The sequence below is a fragment of the Nicotiana sylvestris genome, chromosome 7 (genome assembly GCF_000393655.2).
Source record: "Nicotiana sylvestris chromosome 7, ASM39365v2, whole genome shotgun sequence".
Taxonomy (NCBI): Eukaryota; Viridiplantae; Streptophyta; class Magnoliopsida; order Solanales; family Solanaceae; genus Nicotiana; species Nicotiana sylvestris.
This window is the reverse complement of record NC_091063.1, coordinates 17434548-17450331: the sequence shown is the minus strand read 5'-3', so window position 1 is coordinate 17450331 and position 15784 is coordinate 17434548. Positions and strand designations below refer to the sequence as shown.

Sequence of the window (15784 nt, the reverse complement as noted above, 5' to 3'; positions counted from 1 at the left end):
TAATCCACTATCCAGATTATTACAACCAGCTTATTATATACGTCTTCTCACCCGTTAAATGATATAATTATTTTCAGGCCATCAAAATGGAAATTTTGAAACAAATTGAAGTTCCGATTCTGTCAATCTTCTGAAATATTGTATGTATATTAGTTCACAATCGTAGGCAACCATTACATAAACCTAATCTTTCTTCTCCTTCTTCAAGAAACTGAATCATTACAATGCAAAGAATTCATATTCACACCAAAAGATATGTCACATTTTAGTATTCAACAGTTCAAACTATTTCACTTACAACACCAAGCTCAACCTATATTCAGCACCTTTATTTACAGAATATTATACAATCTACAGCTTTCACTATACTTGACTCATTACAGAACACTTATACAAGTAGAAAAACCTAATCATCAACAAAGAATTTTCATTGTAGAGCCTAATCTAACCTGATCTCATAATAGCCACAATTTACTTCCTAAACTCAACTCCCTACTCGGGTGAAATTAAAGGGAAAAAAATGGTTCAGAATGAAAAAACCAACTATAATTAACTCTCATGGCTTGCATACCTGAAGCTGCCCTTCTCAAACTTCTACGCTATTTACATCGTTTTCTATGAGATCACCTGAAATACAGGATACATCTCGGGACCTACAGAGGAAAATGAGCATTTTGGCACGAACCTGCTTCAACGGAGTTAGCAAACTGGCTTCAAGTCTCAGGAACTTCACAGAAAAAAGGTGTAATATACATATGCAGAACAAAGTTTCTTCTGTTATTGCCTTCACGTGGGAGTTGCCGTATGATAGAATAGTCTTTGTCAGCGATTGGTTGCAGTCCAGGAGTATCCATGCATTATTTTCCGTACCTACTGGTTGTTAGCCATCATTCCTGCAAATGAATGGACGTCAGTACATGTGCATGGGTCGAGTAAGTATCACCGAAATATGTATACAAGCACACCATCGAATTCCTGTCTTTTTTCATGCATTTCCAGAGGAGTTGAAAGCTTTTGCATAACAAATCTACAAAGGAATGGGGTCCTAAACAGATGTTTACTTCAATATAAAGGGCTACAAATCAATCTATACAAAGTAGAAAAGCTTCACGAAGGAAGAAGACATTTCATTTGATATAACTAATGTTTAAGATGCAAAGGAAGAAAGTCCATTTATTTGATAAAGAGGCAGGAAGTTACCACAAAAGGGAAGAGTAGATGTTTTTCGGATGAGCTGCTAAATCATCCAGCAGCAACAGTGGGAATCGGCTGTCAGACATCTGACTGGCCAAAACTCCGTCCTCTGCTACCAACAGAGGAATCCGTTAGATATCCAAATAACTTAGGCCCTTTATCCCGGAAACAAGTTAACTAAACCATCAGTCTGGACCTCAAATGACGCCGCTGCACGGTAAACAACGTCCTAATCAACCTGACTCAAAGAAGCGTGCCACTGCTGAATAAAGTTGTCCTTCTTCAAACGGTTTCGATACATAATCATCCATCCCGCACTTCATGCACTCTTCATTTGTTGCTTGAATTACATCTGCTGTCATTGCTAATATTGGGGTGTGCCAATGAGCCACTTTAGTAGACATGCTGGGAAGTAACTCACCAGAATCGACTTTTTCGTTGTATATGTTTTCTAGACTGCGTATTTGTCTTGTCGCTTCAAACCTGCATACGGAGATAGAGATCATCAAAGATGTGCTCGTGAATTAGGTGATCAAATATTTACAGACTCGCTTGGTGTTGGCAAAAGATGATTCCTTTATTTTATTTTATTTTTTTTTTTGGGGGGGGGGGGGGGAGTAAACTACAACTTGCTCAAGTTTAAGTCCATTGTATGATCAAGACCTCTTCCAGAAAATGTTACAGATAAAAAGCATATGGAAATCTAGTTACAAATTAACCCAATCGAACCATTAAACTCATTCCCCACTGAAACTAGAGCTAGTCCATTCAACTACCAACTTATCTATCTCAGCCATACAAGGACGCAGAAAATCCTGTGCGCTTCTCAGTTCTCACACAATGTTGGTGTCCTCCAAGGCTCCAAGTAGGCTAATTATAAGCATTTCTTTAAGCTAACACAAGGCAAACCCCCCACCCCAATATGTTCTTCACCTACACACTCAGCATCTGCATAACTTCGCAAGAAGGAAGAATTAGAGACAGATTAAGTTACTTACCCATCCATTTCAGGCATTTGGAGGTCCATAAAACAAGCATCAAACTTGTGTGGTGGATTAAGATGTGCTAGAGCAGCCTTTCCACTGTCTACACAGGTCACTATCGCCCCGTACTTCTTTAGAGCACCTTCTGCCACTCTTCTGTTTACAGCATTATCGTCTACCACCAATATATGCTTGCCCGTCAGCAGACTTCCAAGAGTTGAAGGTTTTCCTCGGGTTACTTGCTTCTTATTTTGGTAGCCAATGGCTTCTTGAAAGCATGTTATCAACCCACTCAATCGCACAGGCTTTGCTAACACGTGATCCACAATTCCAGCTGATTTGAGCTCATCTCTCTCCATAGTGCTCATACATAACAGACAAATTTTTGGATGCTTTCCCAAAGCAGTAGTTGAGCCATTTGGTCTGAGCTCTTTCAACATATTACAAAGTGTAAGAGAAGTTTCCTTATCCCAACTATCGTTGTCAACAAAAACCACAGCTAAATGTCCCAATGCACTGCAAAACAAGCAAAAATTCAACTGAATGAATCAATAATGCCAACAGCATTAAATAACAGCACGTTGAAGATCTACATCACTCATTTAATCAGTTATGTTACAGACCAAAAACAAAAATGAAAATGCTCACTTTCAATGACTTAAAACTTTTAGATGCAAGCAGTTCATACAATTCAAATGGTTCCAAGTAAGCAGAAGTCCTAGGTTCGAGTCTTTCACTCATCAACAAAAAACTTCTACACGCTTGGCTCAAGCCCGCACATCAGGGGTTGTCTTGCAGATTTGAAATAACTAAATAAACATATCGACTCTCTGATAGCTTAAGCATTTAGTCTAGGGAATTCACATAATTCAACAAGTTTCAAGTTGGACATCTTGCAGGTTATTTGACCTGAATTATGTTACAGATACTTTAGTATAATATACCCTATGTGCCTAACTTTCCAGAATAAGTAATCGGAGGTAAAAGAAACTCAAGATGGGTAGTGACAATGTTGTGATGCAGTAAAGACTATTTACCCATTCTTTAAAAGGTAAAAAATTTCGACACCATATTAACTGAAATGCATGGATCGAATTTAGAAAGACATGTTAAGCAGAAGTTCTACTTTCTATCTACTTATGCATCTGATACTTCAGACCTCTATCAATTTTGCCTCTTATTACCTAGTATTAGAGTAACTAGAGAGATATGAGCATGCCGAACGCATCGTTGAAGTTATGTTGACGCATATTCCCAGTCTCTGCAGATGGTATCTTGTGACCTCTGCTCGAATGCTTTTATCATCAATTACCAATGCTCTTAAACCACGAAACTCTGAAACAGCTGGATCGTACTGTTGCCATTTACGTTCTAATGAACCTTCTTCTCCTCTTGCAAAGGCAGCAGTGAATGAAAATGTACTCCCTGTGCCAGGTTCACTGAAAAAACCGATTTCTCCCCCCATGAGGTCCACCAAACGCTTGCTAATGCTCAATCCTATACCTGTTCCACCATATGTTCGAGATGTTGAACTGTCAGCCTGCATAAAAGGTGTGAAAATAAGGTCTTGTGCTTTAACAGGAATTCCCACGCCAGTATCTTCTATGGTCACTAACAACTTGATCTTTCCCACTTCTTCCTCTGTGCTGCTTAGCCTATCAAACTTTTGCCAACTTTGCCATCTGTCAACTACAGGAAACCCACTTAAGGTATTCCAAGATGCATTTGACCTTTCTTGAACAATGGTTAAGCTTTGTTTCAAGACTTCATCCGTCACATCATGAGGGTTGCTCACTTCATCAGCTAAATGTACCGTGACAAATATGTGCCCTTTGTCATTTGTGAACTGCAATATGAACAAGTAAGATCTTAGTGAAGTAAAAGTGATGAAACGAACAAGAACAACTACTACTACGCCTCAGTCACAAACAAAGTTGGGGTCGGCAATATAAATCCTCATTTCTTTCATTAAGCTCAACTCATATCAGTTAATGAACTTTAAAATCAGAAAATATTCACTTATATCACTGGTGAACTTGAATTATCTCCTGCAATGAATAGATATTAAACATAAATGCAAAAACTGATGATTTTTGAATGTTTAGCACATTAATATTTTTAACCTTTTAAATGTATGGAAAAATTTTATATACTTGGGGTGTGTTTGGTATGAAGGAAAATGTTTTCATGGAAAATGAGTGGTTTTATCAGTTATTTTCCCTTGGTTGGTTGGTGAGCGGAAAATATTTTCTAGTGTTTGGTTAGAGAGTATAAAATATTTTTCTATGCTACTCTCCTCAATCCACCTTCCCCAACATCCTCATGTTGCATGTACCCCCCCCCCAGCGGACTCTATTTTATTCAAGAATTTAATTATTCTTTTCAAAATTTACACAAACCCAAAGGAACAAATGTGTTACTTTACTTTTTCACATAAGAACAACATTGAAATTTGAGCTCGAGAACCAAAAAGAAAATGCTTTTGTTTGGTTGAAAAAGAAAGTATCATTTCTACAACATGAAAAGAAAGTATTCGTTTTGTTGAAATGAAAGAAAATACTTTACATCATGAAAAGAAAGTACTCGTTTTGTTAAAATGAAAGAAAATATTTTTTCTACATCAGGAAAAGAAAATACTTAGTTTGTTGAAATGAAAAAAATACTTTTTTACATCATGAAAAGAAAGTATTCGTTTTGTTGAAAAAAAAGAAAATACTTTTCTACATCGTGAAAAGAAAGTACTCCTTTTGTTAAAATGAAAGAAAATATTTTTTCGACATTAGGAAAAGAAAATACTTAGTTTGTTGAAATAAAAAAAAATACTTTTTCTACATCATGAAAAGAGAGTACTCGTTTTGTTGAAATGAAAGAAAATACTTTTCTACAACCATGAAAAGAAAGTACTCATTTTGTTGAAAAAAAGTATTTTTTTCTATTTCAAGAAAAGAAAATACTCTTTTTGTTAAAATAAAAGAAAATATTTTTTCGACATCATGAAAAAAAGTACTCTTTTTGTTAAAATGAAAGAAAATACTTTTTCTACATCATTAAAAGAATATACTCATTATGTTAGAAATTAAAAAAAGTACTCTATTTACAACATGAAAAGAAAGCACTCTTAATAATATTTGTATTTAGGGTGGATGGTGGGCGAGGTTAGAGTGGGTGGGGTGTGGTGGGTGGTGGGGGTAGGGGTTGGGGTGGGTGCATAGGGGTGGTTTGTGGGTGAGATGGATGGGGTGGGTGGGGTTTGTGGGGATGGGGAATAGGGCGGATAATGTTGAAAAAGAGTATTGAAAAATATTTTTCGTTCTTTTGATAGGGAAAACATTTTCCTCCAATTGGAGGAAAATATTTTCCAAAATATTTTAGCCAACCATACATTAGAAAATTGGAAAACATTTTCTGGAAAATATTTTCCTTCATACCAAACACACCCTTATACTAAGTTATTTTAAAATTATTTGTTAAAATACATCTATACAATCATCCAAAAATGTTATTAACTGATAATTTCAACATGTTGGCTTTAGCATTCTAGTTTATATATTATTTGAGAAATGTTAATTGGGCATTTTATGGATGGTCATTTTCAGATTCAACAAGCATTTTAAGTGGCACATAATAAATAACGTGATCTTCTGCTTCCATTATCAAACAAGTATGACATCTAATCATTTAAAGCATTCAATATAGGTACTGAATTGGTGGATTATCAAACAGCCCCTAATCTTTCTTGTAGAATCAATATCAGAAAAGGTGAACCAACCTTAATTGAGTTTCCAACTAGATTTGTAATTATCTGCCGGAACCGTCCTGGATCTCCGATAACAACTTCTGGGACTAGATCAGAAACATAAACAGCCAACTGTTTCCACGAAAATAACACAAAAACACAATGCATCAAGAATTAGCTAGAGCAATGACAGTAAGAAAACACACACACACACAGAGGGGATCGAAAAGAGTATGTGTTATGATATTGTACCTCAATCCCTTTTTTATGAGATCTTCCTGAGAAGAGTGATGAAACATTATCAAGTACAGCACGGAGATCAAAAGGAACAGCCTCCAGCTCAAGCCTTCCTGATTCAATCTTAGCCTGATCAAGAACCTCATTAATCAACGATATCAAATCTTTCCCACTAGCATGAGCGGTTTGTGCATAATCCAGTTGCGTAGGGTCAAGGTTTGTGTCCATGAGCATTTGAAGCATGCCTGTACAAATTGAAGAACTTATTATCAATATCTGAGCATATATGTAACTAGAATATCCCTTTTCCAGCTCCCTTTCTGTTAATTAAGTTCAAAGTTGTAAAATTAAAGCATGTTAATTACCTAAAACACCATTCATTGGAGTCCTGATTTCATGAGAAACCGTTGCAAGAAACTGTAAAATGAAGGAAGGAGGTGAGTAGAAAAGAAAGGGTATTCAGAAGATGAAAAAAAGAAATGGATCTATTTTAAGAGGATAGGAAATTACTTCAGAACTATGTTATCATGCAACGAGTGAATGCAATGACATGACACCAAGAAAGTAAAACATAATCTGATTCATTAGGTAGATCAAACCTGAGATTTTGCTATATCGGCAGCCTCAGCACGATGTTTGAGTTCCATCATTTCCTGATACTGACCCTCAACTTCAACAATTCGGTTGATGGCAGCATGGAAGATGTGACCAACAAGCAGAGTGATAACGAGGACGCCAACAGATGCAGCTATTGCTGTCCAGGGTGGAGAAGGTTTCTGCTTGAACCTGTGATAAAAGTAAAGATAATTTTAAACTGGTAACACATTCATGGCGTTAAAGTTTACGTATAAGTGGACACTACAATTATGCGACCTGCAATGCATCTCGTGCTTCCTTGCTGGATCCCCAAAATCAAGGTTGCTAACATGCAGTAATCCCGTGTCGTTCTCATCCATGCCATACATTTGAATTGGAGCGAACTTGTTAGTTGTATCATAAACATTTACCACAATAGTTTGCTTGCTTGCAAGCTGATGCAGAAGCTTTTCGACTAATGATGGAACATCGTAGGAAGCACCAATGTACCTTTTCAAAGCAAAAGCAAAATGATTGAGAATTTAGGGATAAAAGACTTGAACACCACAAGGACAACATCAAGTGCTGTACTAGTAAATCCCAACTTTCTGGTGTGGAACTTACCCAACAGTAGCATTGATGCGTTGCACTGGGGTAGCATAAGGAGGGAGATGAGTATTATAGACCGCAAATGTAAGAACAACACCAAGGTGATTGGATTTCAATAGCTTAAAGGGTGACGTCAAAACCCCCTTGCCAGAAGCCCTTGCTCGCAAAATGTTCTCACGGTCTTCCTATAAACAACAACAATATACTAGCCTCAAGAAATAGCCAGGTTAACATAAGCACATAAGGAAGTTGCCTACAACTTGCAGATTGAGAATATAGGCTTATACACACAGACCAGAAAACGCGGAATTATTGATACTTACACATGAACTTCACAAGAAGACAAAGGCAACATGTTCAAATGGAGATATTGATTTAGGGAAAATCTCAAACAGGACATCATTGATGCCTAAACAGTTACACCTTTGATCAATGACATCAAGTTTGTCCAAAAGCATCACTACTAGAAATTTTCCCTTTTCCACCGAGGATGGCAATGGGCTGGACTAGGTGGGAAAATCCATTGAGGGCAAGGTGGGGCCCATAATTTTGTCAATTCATTGTTTTTTGACTTTTGGCATGACTATTTGCTTCCTTAAACCTACCGAGGACATGACTTTGCTCCAACTTACCGAGGACATGACCATCGATAGAAAGGTGTGGAGGTCAAGAATTAGGATAGTGGGTTGATAGACAGTCTAGAGTTTAGCCTTGTCTTACCAGACACCAGTAGTAGTAGTAGTAGTAGTACTAGTCGGGCATTTTCCTATTCCTAGTACCTTGTTTTTATACGGTGTGTTATTATTTTCAGTAGGATTGGCACTTTTCTTGTATTTCGTATCCCTGGATCTCTGTTATTACTCGTATTATTTGCTTCCATTGTCTTATTACCTTGTTGTTGCTATTGTTTCTTGATTACTTCATTTTTACTGTTCTTGGGCCGGGGGTTGTTCGGAAACAGCCTTTCTACCTTCATAAGGTAGGGGTAAGGTCTGCGTATACACTACCTTCCCCAAACCCCACTTATGGGATTTCACTAGGTTTGTTGTTGTAATAGTTGATGTTAAATAGTTTTTATTTAATAGAGTAAACTTTTACTTTCCTCCAAAGGATAGATGAATACAAGTAAAGGAAAAACAATATTATATGGTGGAAATATTACAAAAAGGTATAGTGAAAAACATATAATAAAAGAATTGAATTTTTTCTTGGGGGGGGGGGGGGGAGGGGTTAAGCATTAAGAAAATTAATGAAAAACATTAAAATGGCAAAAGGAGAAGAAAATCTAGTACAACGGGGCATCGAAGGACGGGGTGATTGGTAGCAGGTGAAGCTTTCACCATCCAAAACCGCCCTCACCCATTGTCATCCGTATTTATAACCCGCATACCGGAATAATCTATCTAAGCCAGTTTTACTACTAGAGTATGATATTCCATAAACTAGTAAAAGAGGAAGAAGAATTTTTAACTAAGAATGCACACCTTTCCTGACATCATATCAATCGAGACGATATGGGAAACTGTTTGTTGTGAAAATATGACAGGTGCATATTCATCTTGATCAGGAGCAGGATCCAAGTTTGCAGGGATATAATCTTGCGCTAAAGTTTGGTCCTCGGATTCCATTTTCTTGATTGTCCACCCATGCAGCTTCTCAAACTCTTCTCTCTCTGAGTGACGAACCCTTAAAGCATAGGCAACACCACTTGTAAGTGGCCTCTCAAAAGCTGTTCTCTCGGTATATTCTTCAAAAGTTTTCTGTAGAACACAAGAACATAATATCATAGTTACTTTCAAAGTCCAAAGACAAACTCATACACTCTTTCAACTGCCCACTTTATCATGCTTTAACCTTTTCTCATTTTGTCATTTTTTGGCGGTGGGAGAGGGGGTGGTACAGAAACTTTGTCTAAATGATAGTTTCTGTTGATTTATTTCATATATAAAAACTGCAAGTTGCAGTTCCTAGTATAACTATTCCAGTTCACTCATTTAGCACGAGTTCTCTGATCGGATAAAGAGCATACCATATTGCTACAAAAAAGCCTAAGCCTGCTCCCGCCGAAGAGGGAAGGGGGCGAGGAAGAACACATATGATAAGAGTCAAAGCTAAATGAAAGATATAATCATACCTGGTCTATCGCAGAAGGTTGCTTTCCGTGGTGAAATGTGGAAACAAGGATAGCCAATGCATGAACATGGTTCATGCTTACGTTGAACTGGTCCTGCAACATTCGCGCTCGTTCGTCACACATGCTTGTCAGTGTTTCTTTCCTTCTCAATGCAATGTCTGCATTCATGTACCAATACAACCAGATGGCACTGATCACCCCAGCAGAGACAAAGATAACAAGAAGCTTTTTCCTCCACTTCCCACCAGTTCGAGAGGAAATCCGAGCTTGCTGCTGCTGCAACTGCTGTAGCGGATGAAGTTGTTGAGACAGTGGTTGCTGCTGAACGAAGCTGTGCTGTTGATTTTCCCCACATTTTGTACACAACTGAAGCATCTTCCAGCTGACCACAATCCCGAGAAGGACCCACCAGCATAGTTTTGTGAAACAGAAGGCAATACTATTACAATGATCTGGGTTATGATTCCCAACTTCTCTTATTTGTGATGCTTTCTGATATAAATGAACCACATAAAAACGGGGTGAGCGATCTAGATAATCACAGGGTTTACCAATCCAGCAAGCACTTCTTGAGGTTTAATATTCTCATTATTCAGACCACATGTTGAATACGCAAATTATTTACATGGAGAGGACAATTGACACATTAGAACAAAAGCATGTTGGAACTTCTTGCCATATACACATTAGTAGTAGTTAGAGTGCACGTGTACGTACAAATATGTGTACTAAAATCCGGATAATTCCAATCAGCAAGTCAGCCTTTAAATGATACAACTACTTCCTGGCCATAAAGTCCAATGTACAGAGAAGTAAGAATATACAGAGCCCCAATTAAGTAAACTATTAGTTTGTGCAAAGACTTCATGAACATAACCAACTAAATCGAGATGGAATTTTCCTCAACCGCAAGGCAAAGATTTTAAAGATCAATTTCTAATCACTCATAAGGGCTCACCTTTTGAAAGAACTGAGGGTCTGCTGAGACTAGTGAAGATAAACGATGCAAAACAAATGGCAACGACTTGTCATCTAGTGAAATGTCACTATTTCTCAGTGCATCCTCATCTGGAACTGGGCACTGGCCTTTTGCTTGAAAGTTCTCTACGGCCATCTCATATTGCTGCTCGTACTTCAGATTCTCTGAACCTAGCACCTTGAGAAGGCAAGTAATGGTAGTACTCATAGGCATTTCCTGCCCAGGACCTTTTGAGCATTTCAAGGATGAAATCTACACAGTTAAGATCACTGAGGTCAATTATATAAACAGAGATATCTAATCGTTAAGCATAAGAAAGGGAACAGCATGAAAAGATGACCTCTTTTTTTCTTTTCCCTTCAACAACTATTTTCTTTTTGATAATTCAGAAATCAAATATTAGAAAAGTCTCTAAGGTAGTACCGAAAAAAAGGAGCAGTAAAAGTGACATTCAAGTAATACAACACGTCAAGCCATGCTTATCATGTTATTCCAGAACTTCAGGTTACATTTCTAAAGCTGCCATCCAAAGTAGAAAGCAATAGCTATATTTCCTATGGCAAAACTCCCTTCATTAATTTTGCCCATCTCTTTTCTACTCACTCATCTCTTCTCCCTTTTCCCCAGCCAAGCCTGAAACGTTTGTTTTGTATATGATGTTAAATTTACAGGAGCTAAGGTGAGTGCGCTTATGAGTTCCAAATTTACTCTACAAACTAGCTAACTTTAATGAACTAGAGGAAGTTCTCAAAGATACCTTCTGAAGGTGTTTAAAGTATTTGATTTTTCTAATCAAGATGTTAAGTGAGGGACATTTATTTTGAATTTTAATTTCTGCCGACAATTTTTTGTTACATGTTGGAATAAGCAAACAATCGGTGGCTTCAGAAGGCAATGCAATGCAACAAATTTTGGTAGGTCATTAGAGACATGTTATTACCTAAGACCTAATTTTGGTTTTTCACCTTTTAAGGAAATCGCAATTCCAAACTGCTTTCCCATTTGCAAAAATGAGAATATAACCATAAGAGCCACACCATTACACATTAGCAATGTAGGAGGGGCAAATTCCAGCTGCATATTGATTTACGGAAGGAAGCTTTCTTCAATGATTGGAATGCCTATAATTGGAGTAAATCTTTTACGAAGTATCAAACACTTCCAACCAAGTTCAAACATTCACCTTGCCTATCTGATCTACAGGGTGCTAACTGAAAAATGAAAATAAGTGAAATTTCAATGAATAAAAGTGAGTGTGTCTACTTAACTCCATGCAAACAGTAACAAACAAAAGGCAAGAAGAAGGAACAAATTGACGGAAGGGAAATGCTGGATGCCCACATCCACGATTATACCGGGAGAACTTAGGAACTCTTTTCCCAATTTGAAACCAGCACCTTAACAAATACCAGCACCTTAATAAATATGAATAGCTTGCGGGTTTCCTTAAAATGCCATAAGGTTTCACTCAGATGAAAGACTCTCAGCAGTTAAGATCAAACACGGAAAGTCTGCAACTTAACCCCATATAGCTAAATTTTTTTAAATGTAATTGAATTAGCTCTCACTACATCTGCAATCTTCTAAATTTTCCTTCTCCTTGCAGAAAATTTTACTAGTTGTGACAGAACAGAATATAAACATAGCAGCAACTATTCAAATGTCAAAAGAAAAGGACATCAAAAGCATTCAAAGTAACTGCAGGATACCTGATCTTTTTCAAAGAATAAGGTAGCTAAAGCTTGAATTTGCTGCTTGGTGACATTGAAATGTTCTAGAAGAAAATAAGATTTATCTTCATTTGGTTCTGAAATCTCCTGCTTCCAACTATAAACCACACCATTTAAGCTAATAACCAACCAAACAAATCCAATTCCAAAGAAAATGAGCCACAAAAACAAAAGCTTTCTTTGCCAACTCCACCCACAATTTGGTCCTTGCAAAGACTCTTTGGCTTTCTTCAGCCTAAAACTTGAAGAGAAGCTTCCATTCATTCCCAACAATTTGCAATTTATTGACATCTTTAATAAAATCCACCTACATATCTTCAGAAAATGCCTTGACAGCTTAAGAGCAAAGCCACTTAAAGCAGAAAAGCTCATTAAAAGTCAATGACCCTTTCAAGAACAACCCTTTATCTTCAATAATTGACCTGAATTTCAGTCAATTCTCTACAAACACAGCTCATAATTTCAAGAAAAAAAGCTGAAACTTATTGTTTTCAAGACTCTTCTGTAAACCCCACCTCTGAAATTGGCTAAAAACAGATTCTTGAACATAAAAAGATTGAATTTTCTCACTCAAGAAGCAATAAAATCCCATCAAAAGCTAAAGACAGCAAGTGGTTAAAAAACCCAGATGTTATTTTGGCAAAGCTGTAATGAAATCACTGAATGGAACAGAAAAAAGAAGTTTTTTTTTCTTTTCTATATTCAGTTCCCTCTGAATTCTTTCCTATATCAAGCTCCTATTTTCACCCAACAGTAGCACAGTAGAGCAGCAAACAGAAAAAGCAAAAGAAGCTATCAAGATCAAAACTTTTTGCCAGAAAATCTCATAATGGATAGAAATGAGGTAAATCCCAGTTGTGTTTCACTGCAAACACAACTGGAATGAATGATCAGTTTGTTTGTGGGATAAAAAGAAAGTACCTTTATTTTCTAAAAACAACCTCTCTCTCCCCTCTCTCTCTCTCCTGAGTTTTTGGTGTTTGAGTATATGCTGTTGAGGTTGGAGTACATCATTATCTCATCATCCAAGTGGGGAAGGTTGAGAAAAAAAACATACAAAAGCAAAAGAAAAAAATCAAAATCATCACATATTTATCATTTGCACCAAATTTAATCATAAAATTAAGCATTTCTTCAGATGTTACACTTTACAATACAAATTTGTTACATCATTTCTTGTCTAATAATATCTTTGCCTCTATAAGGATTGAAAATGACTCAGCCATTTACTGTGTTTTATGATGCTTCATTTGTTCACTATCACTTTTCAGTTATAATAATATAATGTAACCATAACTACAGTTACTTATTTTAAAATATGGAAAGATGTTGTTTTTTTCATAATAAACTAAAACTAAAATTGTGCCATATAAAATGAGAGAAAGGAATACTAGTTAAGATGGAGCTATAATATTAAGTACGGTCCAACTAATCCAGTAAATTTTGCTTAAATTTTATTTGTGTATTTGTGCTATTTGTAAAAGTAAATCTCTTTTTTTTTATTAGAAAATTTATTATATGAATCTAATAACTAACCTACATTAAATTTGAGGATAAAATCAGAATTCATAAATTTTTAATTTTACATCCGTAGTTACTACCAATTCTCTAATTACATACTAGGCTAGTAGTAGTAGTAGATATAGAGTGGGAGAGGGAAAAACAAAAGAAAAGAAGAAAGAAAAGAATGGTTGTGGGAAAATGCCAGTTGGTTTTGGTTCAGTTCACATGGAGAAGAGGAAAAGAAAATAGAAAAGAAAAGAAAAACAGAGGTATCTCTGCTTTTGATAATACGGCCTACGACCTAAAGGGAGCTAACTAGGAAAATCGGCGATTAATCGGCGTAAAAAAGTAAGGCTAGGTGCTAAAATGCGCCACTTACTTGACATGCTTATCCTACACTTTATTCTTGCAAGGTAATTGATGATGTGGGCATCCCATTAGTTGTGTAAAGTTGGGTGGGGTGGGGTTGGAAGGGGGGGGGTCGCTATACACCTCACTTTCCCAACCCCAAATATACTCTTGTGTCTAGTCTAAAATTAAAAAAGGAATATTAAAGTGTTAAAATAGTAAATGAATGGTATGCTAAATAGTGTTAAATAAAGTTATAAAACTAATTATTTATATTAAAAGCCATGATTAGTTTGACCATCATTAGACGATTCCTTGTGATATTAATAAATACAAAAATATTGTGCATGGTTTGTCTAATTTGGCTTAGGTGAGTTTTCTCTCCTTGAATTTGAACGAGTCATCTGTAGTAGAAATTATTCAGAATTGTTTATTATAATAGGGTAAGCTAGTTGATGAATATATTCAAATGATTATACCTTTTGATTAACGACAGATTGTGAGTATAAAATTGGATCGAAACCAACAAATTTTGAATATTATCAACACCCATTTGAAAATATAAATTAGAGAAGGATATGACGTCAAAAACTTATCTAGCTAAAATATTTCTTTGGACATATACATAGTGAAAGTGACAAGGAAATTAGAACAATTAACAAAAAGAAACTTAAATACGTGATATTGTGATCAATAAATCAAAGTAAGTATAAATTTTAGAGATAATAGTTCAAATTTTAGTAGAGACAAAAAATACTAATTAATTTTTCTTATCTGTCCAAGCCTCATTATAGAGTTATGTGTTACCCGTAATGATAAGAATAACAATTACCGCATAAAACAATCAAGATAAATACAAATTCGATAAAATATCACAATTATAAATAAAACAATCAACCAAAAGAAGAAAAAAAAAACTCAAAATCCTACAGAAGCATAGTTTCGTACCACTTACCAAAATAAACAATATAAATGGAGCATTGTTTTCTTTTTCTTTTAAAAGAAATGACGAAAATAGATGGGAATTATGATGTAACATCCTAATATCATGACACATTAAAATGGCAATTTGTGTGATTTTTGTCTTTTCTCGTGTTCGCAAAGTCGTCATCAAATGATGATTATAAATGGGCGTTTGGACATAAGATTGTATAATTCCGGGAAAAAGTAAAAAAAAAAATTCAAGTGAAAATAGTATTTGAAAGTTAGAGTTGTGTTTGGACATGAATATAGTTTTGAACTATTTTTAAATTTTTGTGAGTGATTTGAAGTGAAAATTTTGAAAAACAGTCTTTTGGAGTTTTTCAAAAATTCGAAAAATTCTTAAATTCATATTCAAGTGAAAATTAAAAATTTCATGGTCAAACGCTGACCGAAAAAAAGTGAAAAACTTTGTATGGCTAGTTAGGTGAATTTTCTCAAGCAACAAGGATGATGAGCGTCTGTTCTATACAGAATTATAAGTTCACAAATAAATAGAAATTACGAAATTATACGTTTATTAATTCATGTGGTATTAGTGAGAGGTTAGAGGTTTGGAGATATACTTTGGAGTCTAAAGGTTTCAAGTTGAGCAGGACTAAAACAAAATGCTTGGAGTGTAAGTTTAGTGGCGTGACTTAGAAAGAGGACGAAGACGTGAGGCTTGATTCACAAGTCATCCCTAGGAGAGAAAGTTTCAAGTACCTTAGGTCTATTATACATGGGAAAGGGGAGATTGACGAGGATGTCATACACCGTATTGGGCGAAATAGA

General features: G+C 35.9%; 1 protein-coding gene across 1 annotated transcript; it reads right to left on the bottom strand.

Annotated features, from left to right (window-relative positions):
• Positions 1–240: 240 nt before the first annotated feature.
• LOC104212572 (histidine kinase 2) lies at positions 241–13368 on the bottom strand. The gene is made up of 14 exons (XM_009761873.2): positions 12158–13368; positions 10428–10700; positions 9470–9961; positions 8820–9095; positions 7351–7520; positions 7024–7236; positions 6750–6936; positions 6516–6567; positions 6166–6395; positions 5947–6045; positions 3362–4023; positions 2193–2693; positions 1201–1677; positions 241–893 (listed from the first exon to the last, which is right to left on the bottom strand). The coding sequence occupies exons 1-13, from the start codon at positions 12548–12550 to the stop codon at positions 1428–1430; spliced, it is 3798 nt and encodes a 1265-aa protein (XP_009760175.1). The 5' UTR covers positions 12551–13368; the 3' UTR covers positions 241–893; positions 1201–1427.
• Between the last annotated feature and the right edge of the window lie 2416 nt (positions 13369–15784).